The following is a 21013-nucleotide window of genomic DNA, read 5'->3' as shown; positions in this document are numbered from 1 at the left end:
ACTCACTTTTGTGAGATACTGTATCTAGCCGGAGTAAGCATTAATTCCTGTATCTGTTTGCGTGTTCTTCAGGGTTCTCCGTGCTTCAAGGGTTTCCTCTGAGTAATCCTGTTTCCTCTCCTTGTCCAAATGCATGCAGGCTGATTGAAATCTCTAAATTGTCTATAGCATGAATGAGTGTGTGTATGATTGTGCCCTGTGATGGATTAGCACCCCATCCATGGTGTCCCACAACTTGTCCCTGGGATTGGACCCAATAAATGCAATGTTACAATAAGCACCTCCTGGCCATAACAAATCAAGAAATGGCTGTTTCTTGAATTGGAAGTTGCATACACATTTAGACAGGCTTATAGAAACAAAGAAACGATCCAATGCTTTTAGACTGCTTTTAAATATCAACAATCTTGGAACCACACTTGACCAATCAAATTAATGGACTAGAGCTGTGTTTTATAACCCTGCATACAATCACAGAGTGAGCTGTAGTGCTAAACTGATATGCTACTTAGTGTTGGGTGAAACAGATATTAGAGATACTGGGGATTTTCTCACTGCATCTATTTTTACTCTACACACATTGATCATTTGGAAATGACATCAACTACATCAGTGTTTCACTTCTTGCTCATGTTACACAGAAGTCACATTTTCACTTGCTCAAATTTCCATTACTGCTAGATCTCAGGCTGAATTATTTCCACACTGATTATAACGCATGGTCCTGATTAATTTATTCCCATTAACAGACATCCATGCTTCAACCTTTGCACCTTCATAAAATAGTTCATATACAGTACATACACCATGCTAAACTTCCTGTCTGATGGAATCATAACCAGCTGGATGAGGATATTTTAATTCTAGTATGATGTGTTGTTATTTAAAAAAAAGAAAAAAGAAGATATAATAAGCCATAAAATAAGCTATGTCTTACAGGGGAAACAGGCAAAAGGCCAATAACAGATAAAGACAGAATAACAGGAAATACGACTGGAGTTCAGTAACCTGCAAACTTATTCCTCTGCAACTGCAAACATAATGCGTATATTATACATTTAAATAAATTTCACAGCATATAGAAAAGGTTTGTGTTTCTACTTTACTAGTGTGTGAAGGAAAATGAAAGATATAGCAGCATTCAGGGCAGGCATGCATGTATCTCATAACTGAAAGAAGAATACATATATCATTTATATTTATGGCATTTAGCAGACACTCTTATCAGTGCAACTTACATTTTTTAACTAATTTTTGTACAACTGAGGGTTACGGGCCTTGCTCAGGGGCCCAGCAGTGGTAGCTTGGTGGACCTGGGATTCAAACACACAACATTCTTATCAGTAGTGAATGCTGAACCACCCACTAAGCTACTACATCCCCCCTTTCACACATAAGTTGCTTATGAGTAGTGCTACAAGCTGAGCAACAATTATCTGAAACAGTGAAAACAGTGGTAAAGTCTTGTGGTTGAAATAGAAATAGTGAAGCTAATTAGTGAAGCTGTGTAATTTCTCTAGAAGAGCATTTGTGAGCCTTGTACTAATGTTGGACGAGAAGGCCTAGCTCACAGTCTCCGATCTAATTCATCCCAAAGGTGTTCCATCAGGTTAAGGTAAGGACAGTCAAGCTCATCCAGGTCTTCATGGGCCTTACTTTGTGCACTGGTGCCCAGTCATGTTGGAACAGGAAGGGGTCATCCCCAAACTGTTCCCACAAAGTTGGGAGCCTGAAATTGTCCAAAATGTTGTATGCTGACGCATTAAGAGTTCCTTTTACTAAAACTAAGGGGCCAAGCCCAAGGCCTGAAAAACAACACCTGAATTCAATGATTTGGAGGGGTGTCCCAAAACGTTTGGCAATATAGAGAATTTGTTTAAAAGCTTTTTCCTCCCAAGTAGGTTTTTGTCACTGGGACACCTAAATGGCATAGTATGCTGTTCAGTGTGTTTTACTAATGCATATTGACGTATGATGTATTATTAAAAAAAACACACACACACAACAATATGACTGTATCAGTGTTGACAAAAACGTCATACATGATTTGAATAAGTGATTACTGATATGGTGCTGGTTATATGCCTATGCAAACGTCCTAGTAAAGCAAGTTTCACTGGATGTTTGCTTTCTATTAACTAAATTATATTGCTCAATCTGATCACTCGTCTTCACTGTTTTCCTTTCTGTAGGGATTACGTCAACTACCTTTAAAATAAGTGCATGTAAAGATCAGGAGATGGCAATTAGTCTCTGTCACTGCTGAATATAAAGCAAAAGAATTTCCAAGAACCAATATAAAAAAAAAAACCAGACTGTGAGGAAATAAGTTGGAAAGTGAAAGTAAAGATGGAAAGGGAGACTGGAAACCACCCGGGCTGTTAACAGCTATAAAAGCCTCCTTTAAGATGAGCACACTCATTCCTTCAGTCAGGCTTGATCAGTGAGTTGAAGAGCAAGAGGAAAAATGAAGGCTGCTGCAGGTTTTGTCGTGTTTGCCTGTCTACTTATTCTTCACGTAGAAGGTAGGATTCTTATCTTATGGACATTTCAGTAAACTGTGACTCTTTTTTTAAAATACACAATTAAGCTTATTTGTAATGGTGATTTGTAATAGTTTTCTTCTGTTTCCAGGACAGGCCAGGCCCAGTGTGAGGAGATGTTTGTGTCAAGGTCCAGGTTCAAATTATGTTCCTCCCAAACATGTTGACCGGATTGAAATTTATCCTCCTAGTGCATCTTGTGAAAATGTTGAAATGATGTAAGTTCAATCATCCAGATGCATACCAATGTAGCACAGCAGAGCATAGCATAGCATAGCATCATTCACTTCCATTACTAAATCATTTCATTTGTTTTATTTATCTGGTTTTAGAGCTGTTCTGAAGAATGGTGCAGGTAAAAAATGTTTGAATCCTGAATCCAAGTTCATGAAGCTTAACCTCAAGAAGGCCAGGAGTCAAAGGAGGTGAGCACATCCTCACTATCATCAGTATTTATTGCTGTTGTTGTTGTTGTTTTTAATGTTTATTCATTATTTTATTGTTGTTTCTTTTAATTCTACTATATTGACTACAAGGGTAGAAACATAACTCCTTGTTCTCATCTTTTTTAGGAGTCAACTGCAGGAAAACGAAGCTTAAAAGACGAGGATATGAATTTTTTTTTTTATTATTATTATTATTATATTTCCAGTAGGTTTTGTTACATTTTGCTATATTTATTGAATATTTATTTTTGATGCCGTAACAAACACAACTGGTAATTAGCTGAACGTTTAATTTATTCAGTGTCCCACTGGATATTGCTGGACGAATTTATACATTTATCTTTTGATGTATCTTTTGTAATATCATTCTTTCCATGTTGTCTTGATTTTCCTATTGTTATTTTATTACCTGTTGTATTTTTCACGAATATAAAGGAAAGGAATGCTGGCATTTTCCGGACTGTACAGCGAATTCCATTTGATTTAATGTAATTTAATTGTTTTAATTATTTTACTGTTAATTCCATTTTGACTGTTTAAAAAGCATTGCATTACGTGTTCATCAATGTATGATTGTGTATGTGACAAATAAAATATGTATAAAATTAGAATTTGATTGGGGTTTTTTTTTCCTAAATATTAACTTGCATATAAAATAATATTTTAATAATATTATTCTAATATTTGTCCTAAAAGAGTAGGTTACTGGAACAAAATGTTTAAAATAATAATATAATAAATGTTTGAGATAATAATTTAAAAAGCAGTAAAAAAATTGATTACTGCTTCAGCCACTGAGTTGTTGTTGATGTTATTGTTGTTGTTGTTATTATCATTATTATTATTGCCTTTTATTTTTCAGATAAAGATATATAATCTGTGGGCAGCACGGTGGCTAAGTGGTTAGCACTATTGCCTCACAGCAAGAAGGTCCTGGGTTTGAATCCCGGGGTCGAACTGGGGCCTTTCTGTGTGGAGTTCGCACGTTCTCCCCGTGCCTGCGTGGGTTTACTCCAGGTACTCCGGTTTCCTCCCACAGTCCAAAGACCTGTACATTAGGTTGATTGGTAATTCTAAATTGCCTGTGGTTGTGTGGCCCTGTGATGGACTGGTGACCTGTCCAGGGTGTACCCCTGCCTTTCGCCCTATGTGCCTAGGAATAAGCGGGTATAGACAATGAATGATATATAATCTTTGTGTTTATAAGACAAAAGCAAGTATTAAAAATCCTTTGTGAATTCTGGTAAATAACAAAAACTAATATAAACAACTTGCAGTAGCACCAGTAATTTACAAATATGTTGCATAATGTCTCCTAATCAATAATACCTGATTAAGAGACATTATGGGTTATTTAAGGATTTATGGTTAACCTAACCACTGAAGTGTTAACTCTCAGTGCCGGTCACAAGCTCGAATAAAATTAGAGGGTTGCGTCAGAATGAGCATCCGGAGTAAAACTTGTGCCAAATCAAACATGCAGACCGGATGATCCACTGTGGTGACCCTCGAACAGAGAGCAACAGAAAGAACAACAGCATTAAAAGATCTGTGGTTATATGCAGGTCAGAGTGGTTCACCTCAGTAATGTAACAAGGCTGTGAGGATTAATAAAGAGGTTGTGGGCAGAACAAAACTCTTTCCCAGTTTAAAGGAAAAAAACTATTTTTTTTTGCCGGTTTTATAGACTTGAACCCTTATTCTCCAGTAATTATAATATCATCAGAGGCATTAGAGTTAGAATTTAAAATTGTAAAGTGAGTTAAGTCACTTCAGCTATTCAGTATTTATAATGACGCAGTATTTACAATGTTATGTATAGGCATATATATTGAAGACAACTATGGTGTAAATCTAACCGATTAAATCATCAAGACATCATGGCAAGTGTTCAGTTTATTGCGAAATACTGTAATTTTCTATTTCTATTTCTATTTTCCGTTTCTATTTCCTTTTGGTTTAATTTTTTTTTTTTATGAATAAAGAGCTTTGTCTGCCAGACCAGGGTTTTGTTACTTAATCAAGTCGCTCTAGTCATCCAGTTTGTGTGTGAATGGGAATGAATCACTTTGTAAATGAAAAACAAAGTAAATACATTTTTTGGTTGTTTGTTTTTTTAACCATTTGTGGAAAAAATGTAAATGGCACATCTATACCAACCAGTTTTTCCCACACACTACTGCACTACTGTAAGTCTTTCAACACATTTGTTGACTCTTTTAAGCCCTGAGGAAGGATGACACATATGTGCACTTAGAGAAAGTCATTCCAAGACACAGACACAAGGGAAAAATAAAAAGGAACAAATCCTTTAAAAAAAAAAAAAAATCCTGTGACGCAATCACGAAAAGGGAAACGAACCTGTTCTGGAGGCTAAATGTTTACACAACCCCATTTGACTCACGGCTCACTTCTTCTGTGGTCAGATGATTAAATAGGGGAATTTTCCACTTCATTTTATTATTATTATTATTATTTTAATTGAGCAAATACAATACAATTGGAAGGATTCTTCAAAATTAGATGTTGCCTCACAGCAAGAAGGTCCTGGGTTCGGTTCGAATCCCGGGTTCGAACAGGCAGGAGCCTTTCTGTGTGGAGTTTGCATGTTCTCCCTGTGCTTGTGTGGGTTTACTCCGGGTACTCCGGTTTCCTCCCACAGTCCAAAAACGTACATTAGGTTGACTGGTAATTCTAAATTGCCCGTAGGAGTGAATGTGAGTGTGTATGGTTGCCTGTCTATATATGGCCCTGTGATGGACTGGTGACCTGTCCAGGGTGTACCCCTGCCTTATGCCCAGTGTGTGCTGGGATAGGCTCCAGCAGACCCTAATTAGGAATAAAGCGGGTATAGAAAATGGATGGATGGATGTTGCACTTTGGGCCCCAAATCCTGCTTGTAGAAAACATGTACTGCGACTATCATAATAAAACATTTTTAGATATTAAAGCAGTGTTATTTATTCTAACGCGCAGTGTCACCGTGAAAAATGCAATAAAGACATTTAAATTTATTCAGAATCTCAAACAAGTATATTGTTAAGAAGAATTCGCTCAAGTGTACAATCTAATGAAATTTGCATGAGACGAATATAAAGAGGATATAATATAACATTCTAACAGAAATGAATTAAGTCACCAATTTTGTTGGTCATTGTACTGTCCTGTGGTGTTCTTTGGGCCTAGTGAGCCGCCCTGAAGTAAACACAGAGTTTCATTTGGAAACGTTCCATCGACAGTTAAATATTTTCCACTCTGGTTGTGAGAACAGACAATCTCTGAACGGCAGGAGCATTCACAACGACAGGCTTTTCAGGTTTTCCATGATTTATCACTTTGCTTATGAAATGCTATATTTCCATAACAGCTTGACTAATGCATATAATTGTGTTTTGTTTTGCTTGCTATTAATGGGCTTGTTTAAAAAAAAAAAGAAAGAAAGATGAAGGTTGAACATGGAGCTAATTATAGTAGCAGTAGTTAAAACCTGAAATGAAAAACAAATGAGAGCACAAAAGATTTTGTCTTGCACATAAATGTTTATTCATTCAGTTGTCCAGTCAGTTAAAAGGTTGGAAAAAATTCAGCTGGTCTTTTGCCAGTGTTCAACTGCTTCCTGCCCTGTAGCTTCAGATTCAGGATTAGGATATGATGTGGCATTGTTGTGCATTTTGAGATGCCTTTCTGCTCACTACAGTAATAAAGCATGGTTATATGAGTTGCTGAAAATGTTCCATCAGCTTCAACCTATCTATTTTCCTCATATCTCTCTCATCAACAAAGTGTTTCTCTCCAAGTCTATAATATTCAGCCTCTCTTGGCACTGACAGTCATGACAAGTCCCCATTCATTCTGATGTTGATGCTGATTAGATCATTTCATTAATGAACATGTAGACACACTGGCTGCTTCTTCAGTCTCTCTTGGCATCTCAAGACTATTTGGATTACTGCAATCTGCTCCTGCAACCTCCCCACCACACTCCACATCAAAACATTACTGTTTCCCCTCAACTGGCTTCCTGTAGCTGCCCACATCAGACTCCCACCTTTATGAAGGCATTATCAAACCCAGCTTTGTACCACGTTCCCAAGCACGTTGAGACTCTACCACCTCTGTACAGTATATGTGTCTCACTGAGCTATCACCAGAATGATATTTTATTATAAGAATGTTACCATAGACAGCTCATCTTATTGCCTAGAGGTATTACATTAACTCATCAGCCTGTGTTTGTGTGTGTGTGTGTGTGTGTGTGTGTACATTTCTTAACAGCTTGTTGGCAGTGTCCATTGTTAAAAACTGCTATATTCAATACATGATTGATTTTTTCTGATTTATTTTTTATAAAATTATTTACTCTTTTCTATATTATTTTTTTTAAATAATAAAAGGAACGGAATTAAATAGAGATAAAATCGAGTTGAATTTCAACTACGCACTTCCATTTATAAACATCCTTCATGTTTAGTGCTATATTAATTATAGCATTTTTTTTTTTTATGATCATTACACTTTTATGTAAAACATCATTTCAAATAAAAGAAATCTAGAATTCAGCTACCAGTGATTGATATGCTCTGTCAATGGGTTCATGCTAACAGTATTCTTTTTTCCAGACAAATTCGCATTATTTACAACTACAAAGCAGCTCACTGAATCTATGTCCCTAGTATAAGTGGCAGTTTAAACTCTCTGGGTTATTGAGTGGAAGGTCAATCTGCCACTTACTGAAGACCCTCGAGCTTCTCTGCTATAGTGTGATGAATCGCTGCTGACCCTGTGCAACTTCCTAAGCTGGGGTGTGCGTAGAAATGAATTTCACTTCGCTTTAATATACATGTGACAAATAAAGGCTGCTTATTCTTTTTGTTTGTATGGAATGTTGAAAGCTGAATGCACTGTCTGTCCTGTCGTGCTGAAACACAAAGAAAGTGAGAAGCCCATGTGATGCAACACTACTGCAACTACTGTACAGCACTGGCACTTGGCCATATTACATAAACATGTGTGAAGTGCTGTGTCCAAATTAATCCTTGAAAAAGGTTATCAGGAACAACTGTGTAACATCTTTCAATTTACATGCTACAGTCTTTATCTTTAAGGGGTCTTCCCTGGATATGGAAACATGTCGTTTCAGTATTTCATCATGGTGGAAAAGGTCCTGACTGTGGGTTGGGAGCATAAGCGAAAATGACAAAAGTTTAAAGGTTTTTCCTATAATTGTGCTACTGAATAATATTCCATCTCACAGTGCTGTATTTTCCATTGTAACTGGGAAGTCAGAGAGCCTGCATGTCCAGATGACCAACATGAAACCGGACCAGACTGGTGAGTACTTTTGTGTGGGCAAAAAAATAAATAAATAAATCGCACAAGGTACAACTTTATATTCGTTGCTAAAGTTAAAGCAGAAAACGTATCTATTTAACTGAGGAAAATAAAAGCACAAAGGAACTTATGAAAATAATATCTAGGGATAGAAAATAATATTTATATAATATTTATTGCACCACCTATAATCATTTGCTCATTTGCACTCATTGTATTTACCTCCCTCTGTATACTGTTTATATATGCAAATTATTTATATATTTTTATATATTGTTTATATTTGCAAATTATTTATCTGTTTATATACTGATTATATATGCTAATTATTTGCACTGCGAAAAAGCACTTCTGGTTAGATGCTAACTGTATTTCGTTGCCTTGTACCCACATGTGCAGTGACAATAAAGTTGAATCTAATCTAATCTAATCTAACCTAATCTAATAATTAATTAATAAATAAATAAATAAATAAATAAATAAATAAATAAATAAATAAATACACCCTTTTGCTAATTTCTTGAATGTGCAGCAAGTTAGTTCTGAAATGAAACCAGAATTATAACAACTCTACAAATAACTAGCTGACACAATACAAAGCAGCTTGAGGTCGATGGATGCTGTAAAAAGTCACTCTATAACTCCAGAGATCAGATTATAGAGAAATGCAGTGGTGTAGTGATTATTATTTTTCTTCTTTAAAATGAAGAATGTAAAATGTGCTGTTCCCACACAGTCATCTGTAATTTATTCCTTAATGGCACTACTGCAACTACTGCATTCCAAACAAAAACTCTATTTGTTTTAAGCCTGAAATGAAAACCGAAAGACTGGAACAGACACTCGAAAGGTTTCTATTAAACACACGCTTTATATATAATTGTCTGTCGCAATAACAAAACTAGTCGTAGCGGTGGACTGTTTACCTTTTCCCACTAGTGAACCATGTCCATCCTACACTTTGTGTGTGTGTGTGTGTGTTTTAACAAAATGATTAGTCTTAGCCTACAAATGGACCCCACACAAACCACAATTTTCAAAAAATATGTAGTTCTTATTGTAAATAAGCAGCACATGCTGAAAAATTAAGACCTTTAGTGAAATGAACAGCTCATGGTCAAAGTTCTACAATATAGGCAAACCCAGCATACTGTAATAATAAAAGAATTCGAAGGAAATAACAGCATGTGTGAGAGAATTGATTTTTCCTTGACACATATGATACAGTATGGCTTTGTAACTCTAAAAATATTTGCTCTTTCGACACAAGCAGTCTTTCTGACATTTTCTCGATTTCTCCAGCGTAGGACATGACATATTATTGACTAATACGCAAATCAGAAAATAGCTAGATTACTAGAATATTTCAAAATGCCTTCTTAAATAATGTTATTGTGTGTGTCATTGTGACTGGGCGGAACTCATCCATGCTTCAATGCATTACATCATTATCCTTTTCAACTGGTTCTTGGCTCAGAAATCATTTTTCCATTAGACAGTATGCCAGTGGGAAGTCTGCACTGTGTGTACTACCTCTGACTCGGCACTCTATAAATGTTTCTTGCTTGTAGCCAGTCAGACACTTGTACTGCTAGAGAGTGAGAGTGGAAAGTGAAAGCATTAGTCATGAGCCGTTCCGTTCTGCTGCTGCTGCTGCTTGGCTGTTGGATGTGTACATCATTTTGTACAGGTACATCAGGCATTCTACTCAGATATACATTTGCTGTGTTAGATAGATATGTTAAGCTGACTTATTTCTTTATAATGATAAATGTATCTAGGGTTTAATACTTATAAATTAAAAATGAGTGGGTAGAATTTTACTTGATGAATAGATTTTGATGCTGTGTTTCACTCCACCGGTTGTACTCATTACAAAAGCGTTAACATTCATTAATCCTCTGCTTTTAAATGACTCAATTATAATCAGATAATAAAAGCGCCAATCATATTATAAAGTGTAATGCAAATGAATTGCAATCACAGTGCTAGTTAAGTTTGACCGGTTTCCTAAATGTGGAATTTGTGTCATCATTTAAAGACCACATAAAGTCAATTAATACTATTAATACTCTGGCATTGCAGGTTTCTCAGCATAAAAAGCTTCAAAATGCTATATGGTAAATGTTCTGTACTGACAGGAAGTCTTTTCTCTGTGTTTCAGCTTTCCGAATGGATAAATGGGAACGCTGTCTCTGTAAGAAGTCCTACAGAATCCGTTCCACGAGCATCATTAAATGGAACCTGTATCCTCCAAGTGCATCCTGCAGAGCTTATGAGATTGTGTAAGTTACTCCAAAGGCAAATCTGACATTGTTATTCAGATCACGAATAACCTGAACATAACCTGCTGGTTTTGTGTTTTTACAGGGTGACGGTAAAAGATGGTCGGAAAATATGCCTCCATCCAGAATCAAAGCCATGGAGGCTCATAATGAGTGGACAGCGTGCACCGATATAACGCCTGAAACAGATCTAAACCAATGTCCAAACCCAAAGACAAAAAAATTTGGCAAAAATGCTGCTAAATTTGAGAATGTATGAGAGATATGTGTGGGGTTGAGTACATTGTGCTTATGGGTGTTAGTTGCACTTTGGCTACAGACCAAAAATGTAGAACCCTGGACGTGAAAAAGACCCAGAGGTCCAGCCATATATTAAAGCACCATGCAGCTGTTGTATCTATATTAATTCAAGGGAACTGTATACAATGTTCTAACATTTTGCTTGTGTCTGACTGTAGCTCTGTAAAAATGGCAGATATTCCAGTATTTTTGTTAATTTAATATTTTAATGAAAGTGTTTTATATATTTTTATGTTATTAACAACATCTGATAAGAAGAAAATGTGTCCTGAGTTTTATTCATAAGCTGAAACATATCCAGTCTGGCATCAGTGGTACTATTCACGATGCGCTGGTGATATTTAAACAGTCCCACGAGATTCTTTAAAATAAAGCCGCCTTCTTAGTTGTGGGACGTCACATGGAAAATCACTGTGAGTAGGTTTGATAAAAGTTCACATGAACTGAGTGTGACAGTGGCTTTGTTAGACTTTGCCAAAAAAAATAAAAATAAATAAATAAATAAATAAAAGGGGAAATATGGGGATTCCCAGCTGCCCTACAGCTACCGCTACCACTGCCACTACCACACAAACATACTCACACACACAGAGTACATCTGGAAAATTTAAAATAAGATAAGGTAGGATAAGATAATGCAGTGGTGGGCCATCAGGGACAGCAAGGCCTTCTCTGCTGGCCTAAACTGCAGTGATCTGAATCACTGACTTGTATTTTAATATAATTAATATATTTTTCCATGAATGTGTATTAAATTATTCCCAATAGTCTATTCTCTACATTTCATAGCTTTTCTCTCAGTTGCGCTGCTTCCAGTAGTGTATATTTGTGATAAGAGTATTTATCCAATCATATTTCAGCTAGTAGCTGACATCATGTGTTGCCCGGCCTTAAGGCCTTCAGAATCAATAGTGCAGGCGCCCATAGCTTAAAATAAGTGGCAATGAATCTGATCCATCAACCAATCAGATTTCGAGTTGGCGTCACTGGCACCATCTAGCAGGCACACGATTACGTCAGCAATTTCCTGTCCTTTGATTGGATAACTGGAGTAGTCAGAAGCAGCGAACCGCACAAACTAAATAAAATATATATATTTTAACTAACAATGGCTGACAGAGGAGAAGAAATTTCCGCGATTTGGTCACGGGCATCCTTACAAATGCATTTCAAGGCAGACTTTTCAAGAAAATCCTTTTGATTCTTCAAAATAGTTGGTAAGCTTTTTCAAGAACCATTTATGCTTTGGGGTTTTATTTTACACAAAACAAACAGTTTGCCTTCATTCCAGATCCCCGGGGTGGACTGTGGGTTATTTATTTATTTGCTGCAGTGAAAGGAGACTTGTGAGACTGAATTGTGTTAATTTGTTTTGTTTTGTTTTTTTGCTATATGTAATGTAATTTTATTCATGTTCGCTACAAGAGCCTGTGACACAACGCACTGTTATACATTGTTTCTATATTCGCTGCATCTCATTTCGTATGCTGCATCCTCCGGAGATTGCAGTTTGCTGTATAGGTTATCTAGAATCTCTTTTTTCAGAAAAGTAAAAGTAATAAAATGGACTATTCCTTGTGAGGTGTGAAATACTGTCGCCTAATTTCTTTTTTACTTTGCTATTTAACGGTTGATTAGTATCTATTGCCGTGGCATCATAATGATGGTATAGAGGTGGATTAATTCAGGAAGGACACCGGTGAAGGCCTAGGTGTGAAATGCACAGCCTGTCACTGAGATAAGATAAGATAAGATAAGATAAGATAAGATAAGATAAGATAAGATAAGATAAGATAAGATAAGATAAGATAAGATAAGATAAGACAATCCTTTATTTGCTGCCAAAACAGCCCTGATCTGTCATACACTGTGTATTCTGACACCTTTCTATCAGATGCATTTCATGATGAGGAGATAATCAGTGTTATTCACTTCACCTCTCAGTGGTCATATTGTTATGCCTGATGGGTGTATTTATCTTGTTGGTTCAACAATGATACATTGAGTTGTCTTTCATTTTTGCTAGCCACTCCACATAAAACAAATCACAGAGCTGATTACAGAGGCAGCGTAAAGCATGTCCTTTCTTTGTCAAAATCACAACATTTTGTTTTTACTGTAAGCAGGTACAAAGTGTAAAAGTATAAAAGTAGACCTGTTGCAGTTTAGAATGATGTCTTTCTCTTTTCTGTATGCCAATAAATGATGGAGCATTTTAACTCCAGGTCTCAGTTTTCTCAGTATTTGATTGATTGATTGATTTTTCATTTTTTGCTTGTGCACTATAAATGCTACTGTAATACGTAATGCACTAGAAAATGTTAATGAAATCACGCACTGGACTAACACTTTACTTTTAGTGTTACATGACCAAGACAATGGCTCTTTTGTTCTCTTGTGAAAGCAAATGTGGCACTGAGGTCAGACACAAAGGCCGCCAATAGAAAAGCTGGATCTAATCTGATCTTAGCCCACCAGTATGTCAGAACTTGTGATGTTTGTTCTTCCTTTACCAGAACTGAAACTGTAAAAAAAAGTTTGAGTATACTCAGTATTTTTGTTTACCATTTTTGTTTGCGCATTAGAAAGTGTTAGTGTTAGTTATTTTGATTAACATTTTCTAGTTCAGCAAGCATTCACTCGCATTTTCGAATGCACAAACAAAAATAATTGACTATAATAAATAAATAAATAAATAAATATATAAATAAACAAACCAAAAAAAAATCAACTAAAAATAAAGATAATACGTAGACCTTAATAGGTCATGATTTATTTGTTTAACAGTCACACTTTCTGACGCACAAAAACGGTAAAGAAAGAGCAACATTATAAATTCTGACCTACTGGTGGGCTGACATCTGATTAGATCTGGCTTTTCCTTTGCCTGCCTTTGTGTCTGTCACTTTTGCTTTCACATGTAAACAACAGAGCAGTTGTTCTAGTTAGTTCGATGTTAAATGTAATGGATTACATGCTAGTTCACCAATAAATAGATAGATAGATAGATAGATAGATAGATAGATAGATAGATAGATAGATAGATAGATAGATAGATAGATAGATAGATAGATAGATAGATAGATTAATTAATAATAATAATAATAATAATAATAATAATAATAATAATGACAGGTGCATAAAATGAGACTTTAAGTCCATATTAGTAATTCTTTAAACTTGGATTTTTTCACACTTGCCATTTGTCATATAACACTACTTTAATTTTTAAAAAATAAAGGATCAGGACCACTGTGCTACATAAATAAAGGGTAATAGTAAAATACTGCGGTTGTGAACACAATACACAGTTACTGTACTGTAGGTGGTCCTTAAATCATTTCGTTTCTGTGTTGTAACAGAAGTCTAAATAGAAAAAAATGTGCAATAGACTTTGTGCTTGACCTTGTGTCTGCACTTTGCTTTCATAAGAGAACAGCAGAGCTGTTGTGTGCCAGGGAAGAGTAAAAAGAGCTTATGTTTCCCAGCCACTTTTTGTGGGTAGAAATTTACTTGGTATTATACTGTATACTGCATGGTGCTTTGTGAGAGGTGAATAGATTTTGATGCTTTGTATCACTTCACCTGTTGAACTTGTACTTCTCAGTCAAGTTACATGAAACTGAGGGAAACACCGTGTTGACGTTTTGACGTTACAAAAGCGTTAACGTTCATTAATCGTCTGCTTTTAAATGATACTTTAAAAACCTGCTAATAGTAAATCTCTCTTGGCAGTGAATGGATAAAGCTTGGATTCAATGTATCTTTGACAGTTCTTCTCATAGCCCTGGTTAAATTTGTTTTAATGTGTTTCATTAGACATATGTTCTGTTCCCTTGTCTAGTGTATATACACTATATTGCCAAAAGTTTTCGGACATGCCAAATCATTGAATTCAGGTATTGTTTTTCAGGGGTTGGGTTTGGCCTCTTAGTTCCAGTGAAAGGAACTCTTAATGCTTCAGCATACCAAGACATTTTGGATAATTTCATGCTCCCAATTTTGCGGGAACAGTTTGGGGATGACCCCTTCCTGTTCCAACATGACTGTACACCAGTGCACAAAGCAAGGTCCATAAAGACATGGATGAGCGAGTTTGGTGTGGAGGAACTTGACTGGCCTGCAAATACGCTTCTAGAGGAATGGTCATTAATTCCCATAAACACACTCCTAAACCTTGTGGAAAGCCTTCCCAGAAGAGTTGAAGCTGTTATAGCTGCAAAGGGTGGGACAACTCTATATTACATTCATTGGCATGTAAAGGCAGATGTCCCAAAACTTTTGGCACTATAGTGTATAGTGTTTTGTCTTGTGTAGCATATATAACTTATGTGCATGTTTTGTTTCTTTGCTTATGTATTCCGGCTTTTGTTATGTTTATGTTCTCATCCTTGCTTTGTTCTTTTTGGTTCCGGTTACATGTTCTTTGCTTCGCTCATTTCATTGTTCTGTGTCCAACAATACAAGCACCTGTTTCCGGTTAGCCCCAATGAGTGGTGCTATATATGCCTGTGAGCTTAGGCATTAGGAGTTTTCGTGGAAGTTACATCTCTGTAGTGGATTTTACATTTCCACCACTTTTGTCCAGTTTAGTTTTGGTTTAATGTATATAATAACAATAACTCACCTCGCCATTTTTAGTCCTGCATGTTGGCTTCCTGTTCTAACACAATGTGATTACACAAACAGATTAAATCAGATAATAAAGGTGTCAATGTTATTATTGTTCTTTCAGCTGCTCCCTGTTTCGGGTTGCAACACAGCAGATCATTTGGTCTGCATGGTTCTGGTTTCAATCGTCCCATTTAGTCCAGGTTTGGGACTGGCATTGAGAGTTAACACTTTAGTGGCTGGGTTAGCGCCCTGCCCAGGAATCGAACCCAGGCCGCAGCAATGAGAGCGCAGGATCGTGCCGCTGGACCACCAAGAGACTAGCAGATAATAAAAGTGCCAATAATATTATAAAGTCAAGTCAAGAAGCTTTTATTGTCGTTTCAACCATATATAGCTGACGCAGTACAGTACATAGTGAAATAAGACAACGTTTCTCCAGACCCTGATGCTACATAAAACAACATAATGACATAGAGCTATAAAACAAAACAGGGCTAAGGGCAGAAAGTAAGTTGTCCTAGCCACATAAAGTGCAACGTGTGCAACCTACAGTGAAAGACAAAAAGACAATACAAAACAAAACAGTACACTACAGATGCACAAAATAAACAATATAGACAGAAGAGTGCTGACCAGTATACATTCTGCAATGTATAAGCAGTGCAACATGCAAAATAGGAGAACTGTAAACAAGAGGGTTCTTGTAAGCATATACTGTAATAGCAGCAGTTGTTGGCAGTTTGAACAAATTTAGCTGCAAATGAATTGCAATCACAGCACTAGTTAAAGCTTGACATGGTTCCTAAATGTGGCTTTTGCATAATTATTTAAAAATCTTATCTGCTAGCATCCCTGTTTCATGGTTATTCATAATATAGTCACACAAGAGACAAGACAAACACAAGAAGTCATTTATTAAATTTATACATTTCAGGGTAAATTAGAACAACAATGCTATATGGTAACTGACAGGAAGTCCTTTCTCTGTGTTTTCTGGGTCCTAAATTTATGCGAACATAATATGGTAAAAAAGTTTATAAGAATCAATAATAACTACAATGAGCAGACAAAAATGTTTAAAAATTGTTCGCAGTTTTCACAGAAATGATACAGAATTCTTGGAAAATTTTGGTTCTTCTGTCTCCGCAACCTTTTTTAGAATTGTGATTTATTACTTAATATGTTAATATGTATATAGAATAACCACAAATACAGAATATTAGTTTATGAAAAAATGTATGTACGATGTATTCTGATCTTGCCTAATATTGTGTGGGTCTTCATTTTGCTGCCAAAACAACACTGACGCATCATGCACTGTGTATTCTTTCTATCAGAACAGGCACTAACTACTTCAGCAATTTGAGAAACAGTAGCTCGTCTGTTGGATCGGATGACACGGGCCAGCCTTCGCTCCCCACGTGCATCAATGACCCTTGGCTGCCTTTGTCCCTGTTTCCGGTTCACCACTGTTCCTTTCTTTGGGCATATTTTGGCCCTTGTCAAACTCGCTCAAATCCTTACGCTTGTCCAAAATGTTCACTTGCTGCCTAATATGTCCCACCCACTAACAGGTGCCATGATGAAGTGAATAACACTGATTATCTCCTCATCTCTCAGCGATCATAATGTTATGCCTGATCGTTGTATATGTATTGTTTTTCTTCTTCCACCAACACACAGAGGCATTAGACAGAAAATGCAGACTGATACGGAAAGTAAGGTGTGCCTAAAACTTGCACTTTTTAAACATCTGTCTTATTTTTATCAATTATTCAAAGTACAGCATATTAACCTGGAAACTGAAACTACACACCTCTGTATCTTTCAGTGCTCGGTTTCTCAGGCCCCCAGCTCATCTGTTTAGATGCTTCATTAGGGTTAGGCTACTTAAGCAGTGTGAGCTGTGCTTTTGTTTAGATGTTGTAAAGAGATATTTTGAATTATAATAGTTGACCTGTCTTGTCTTTGTATTCTGGATTCTCTGAAGTGATCCGTTGTCTGAAGAACTCTGGTTGTTTTGAATTTGTGGATTTTAATAAGCAGACTCAGCCATTGTATTCAAACAGCTCATGATTAAAACAAAAAGTTGTGCAGTTACACAAGGGAGGAGGAACGGAAGATGCAAGCCAGGACTTGTATAATAAGTACAATTAGAACTCATTTGATAAATAAGTCTCGCTCCCGCTCACTGTGTGTGTGTGTGGAGTTTGCATGTTCTCCCCATGCTTGGTGGGTTTCCTCCGGGTGCTCCGGTTTCCTCCCACAGTCCAAAGACATGCTTCTAGGCTGATTGGAGTCTCTAAATTGCCCGTAGTGTGTGACTGTGTGAGTGAATGAGTGTGTGTGTGTGTGTGTGCCCTGCAGTGGGTTGGCACTCTATCCAGGGTGTATCCTGCCTTGATGCCCGATGACGCCTGAGGTAGGCATAGGCTCCCCGTGACCCGAGGATAGATCGAATAAGCAGTACAGACAATGAAATGAAAAAAATAAATAAATAAATAAAATAAAACAAAACTCAATGACAATAATAATAATAATAATAATAATAATAATAATAATAACAGGTGCACAGAATAAGTCCATTTTGGTCATTCTTTCAAACTAAATAACACTACTTTCATATTAAAAAATCACAAATGCATAGCATAAGCATGGCTATAATCCTGAACTTTTCAAATACTATTTTTATGTTTTTTTGTAAATGCATTACTCCCTGCTATGAATGTCTTTTCAGGCAGCGCTAATGAATAAAAATTCCTATATTTTATTGCACATGACTGGGCAACTTGAACAGAAGATGGTGCTATTTAACTGCACAAGCAGCTTACTTATGAAACCAAAAGCTGTAAATAAGGAAACAGTTCATTCATTCATTTGCTGTACTGCTTATAGGACACAGGGTCACATGGAGCCTGGAGTCTATCCCAGGGGATCATGAGCACAAGGTGGGACATCGTGGACAGGGTTACAATCTATTGTAGGGCACAATCTCTCTCTCTCTCTCTCTCTCTCTCACACACACACACACACACACACACCCCTATTCACACACTTTGGACAATTTAGAGATTCTAATCAGCCTACAATGCACATCTCTCAGGGGAGGAAAATAAAGCCTAAGAATTAAGCTATTAATACAGATAAGCATAAGGTTAAATTACTGAATCATGATCTGAGGACTAGTTGACCATTTATTATAAAAATTTAGCTCATAATTGCATTAACCAGCTCTTTATCAGGTGCATATTCTATATAAATGCCCTCTGTACTAATTGCGATCCATCAAAACTTAGTCCCTATCCTCTACCCTGTCCAAGAAAGGGAAAGAAGTCCACTTTGCCCCACATTCCTAGTTTAACACTGATACGAACATTGCTGGAGTTTAACTTAATTGTTAAATACTTTATAAACAAGAAAATAAGCAATATTTTAATCAATAGCACTGTATTTGTTTATGGTTTGCCACTTTAAGCATCAAGAATTTTTTCTTTAACCCCACCCTAACCCCCCAAAAATGGTGGGATAAAAATCTGTGAGTATGAGTTCCATGAAAACCTTACACGGTTATCTATCTATCTATCTATCTATCTATCTATCTATCTATCTATCTATCTATCTATCTATCTATCTATCTATCTATCTATCTATCTATTTGTTTTGCATTGCTTATTGCAAATAGGTGTCACAAAAGTGTATAAGGATTAAGGATTATGAGAACAATGGACTTTTGCAAGTAGAAATTTTATCTACTGTTTCTCTATTGTATGGTAGCAATTTTAAGTTTTAGAATTTAGAATTTTAAATTTTAGAAGTTGTTCTCAAGTCTTTGAAAAATAGTTTGGCATGAAACATGTACCGCTAGCTGATAAACTAAAAGAAATACCAGAGAATTAATAGACATGTGGCTCAAATCATTCACACTTGTCTGATTTATTTGAAATATATAAATTCGGAGAAACTGCCTTTTGTCGCTCCGTGCTATGATATGAGTTCTGTAACTCAACTATTTGTCACCAAAGCAAAGATAAATTTGGATACAGTGAGTTGGTATGTCTGAGCTGATGTGTAGTGCCCACAAACAAATGCTTTAAAATACAATCACAGGATTGAGGGGGCGATTCACTGCGGCTCAGGAAAATCAAGATTAAAACAAGCATTTTCTGCCTTCTGACTCATTAACCGTGTTTCCATTTTCATTTTTAACAAAATAGGTCTTATGTACAATAACTTTAATACAGTTGGGGAGTGTGTGAAAGACATTAGGAAACTAACTTAGGAACTTCCTCATGCCCACACGCAGCTAGAAGGAAACTGTCTGTTGTAAGTCTTAATGGCCTTTCTACAGATACAGCAATCAAGAACCTTGGTGTGATTACTGACTCCAGTGTCTCATTTGAAGATGTGTAGATAATATTACTAGGAATACCTTTAGAAATATTGCTAAGATATTGCTAAGATAAGAAACACAAAATATCTTTATATACTTATATCTATAATTGTCAGGTTGGGGATAGACTCTTCCATCATGGACAATCTGTCTCACCCACTCTACAACACACAACAGAGTCAGCGGAGCTCATTCTCTGAAAGACTTATTCAGATTTGTTGTCACAGAGAACGTTACAGGAGATCATTCATAGCATTCACAGTAACATTGTATAATAGTTCACCTGTGTGTGACAGGTAATAACACTCTCGCACTGCACTATTACATCTCTTAACACCTTTATGAGGCTCACAAGACCACTCAAAAGTTTGGGATCAGCTGCATATTTCAGCTTTATTTCAGCTACGGAGGAAGACTCCATCAGCCAATCCATCTTGTGGGAGATGCTCCAGGAAGTATGGGGTGAAATCTCATCAGATTATCTTGAAAAATTGACTGCTAGAATGCCCAGGCTGTAACTGCTGCAAAGGTGTTTTTTTGATGAAGGCAAAGTTTGAAGAAAACGTTCATCATTTCCATCAAATTCATTATTTCTAACTCTGACATGTCAGCATGTCCTGTTCTTTTGCTATATTTTCTATTCAGACTAATTTCGTGTGTGTTTCCTTGGAAAACAATAAAATTTTTGAGTGATCCCAAACTTTTGAGCGGTAGTGTATATATATATATATATATATATATATATATATATATATATATATATATATACACTACCGCTCAAAAGTTTGGGATCACTCAAAAATTTTATTGTTTTCCAAGGAAACACATATGCATATATGCATTTTAGGTGCATCCTGTCCTGAAATTTCACCCGAAAGCAGGACAGGATGCACCTAAAATGCACTATAACCTTTACAGGTGAACTTAATTTGACCTTCTCTACACTTTTGAATGCACATGTCCAACTGTTCAGTGTTTCAGTACTTTTTGCATAACTTGCTGTTCTCTAACAAGGTGCTTAATGGCAAAATTCACAACTGGTGTTTGATCCATGAATCGACCAATAAATTTTCTGGTTCAATTAGAATTGGTATTTAAACAGTC

General features: G+C 36.3%; 2 protein-coding genes across 2 annotated transcripts; both read left to right on the top strand.

Moving 5' to 3' along the window:
• Positions 1-2366: 2366 nt before the first annotated feature.
• LOC131343563 (C-X-C motif chemokine 11-6-like) lies at positions 2367-3576 on the top strand. The gene is made up of 4 exons (XM_058375350.1): positions 2367-2525; positions 2635-2761; positions 2876-2968; positions 3116-3576. Exons 1-4 carry the CDS (start codon positions 2468-2470, stop codon positions 3141-3143), a joined length of 306 nt encoding a protein of 101 aa, XP_058231333.1. The 5' UTR covers positions 2367-2467; the 3' UTR covers positions 3144-3576.
• Positions 3577-9853: 6277 nt separating this feature from the next.
• LOC131343542 (C-X-C motif chemokine 3-like) lies at positions 9854-11184 on the top strand. The gene is made up of 3 exons (XM_058375307.1): positions 9854-10010; positions 10485-10605; positions 10691-11184. The coding sequence occupies exons 1-3, from the start codon at positions 9947-9949 to the stop codon at positions 10779-10781; spliced, it is 276 nt and encodes a 91-aa protein (XP_058231290.1). The 5' UTR covers positions 9854-9946; the 3' UTR covers positions 10782-11184.
• Positions 11185-21013: the final 9829 nt, after the last annotated feature.

This window comes from Hemibagrus wyckioides, linkage group LG22 (assembly GCF_019097595.1).
Source record: "Hemibagrus wyckioides isolate EC202008001 linkage group LG22, SWU_Hwy_1.0, whole genome shotgun sequence".
NCBI lineage: Eukaryota > Metazoa > Chordata > Actinopteri > Siluriformes > Bagridae > Hemibagrus > Hemibagrus wyckioides.
The sequence above is the reverse complement of the archived record's forward strand: the minus strand, read 5'-3'. Positions and strand labels throughout refer to the sequence as shown.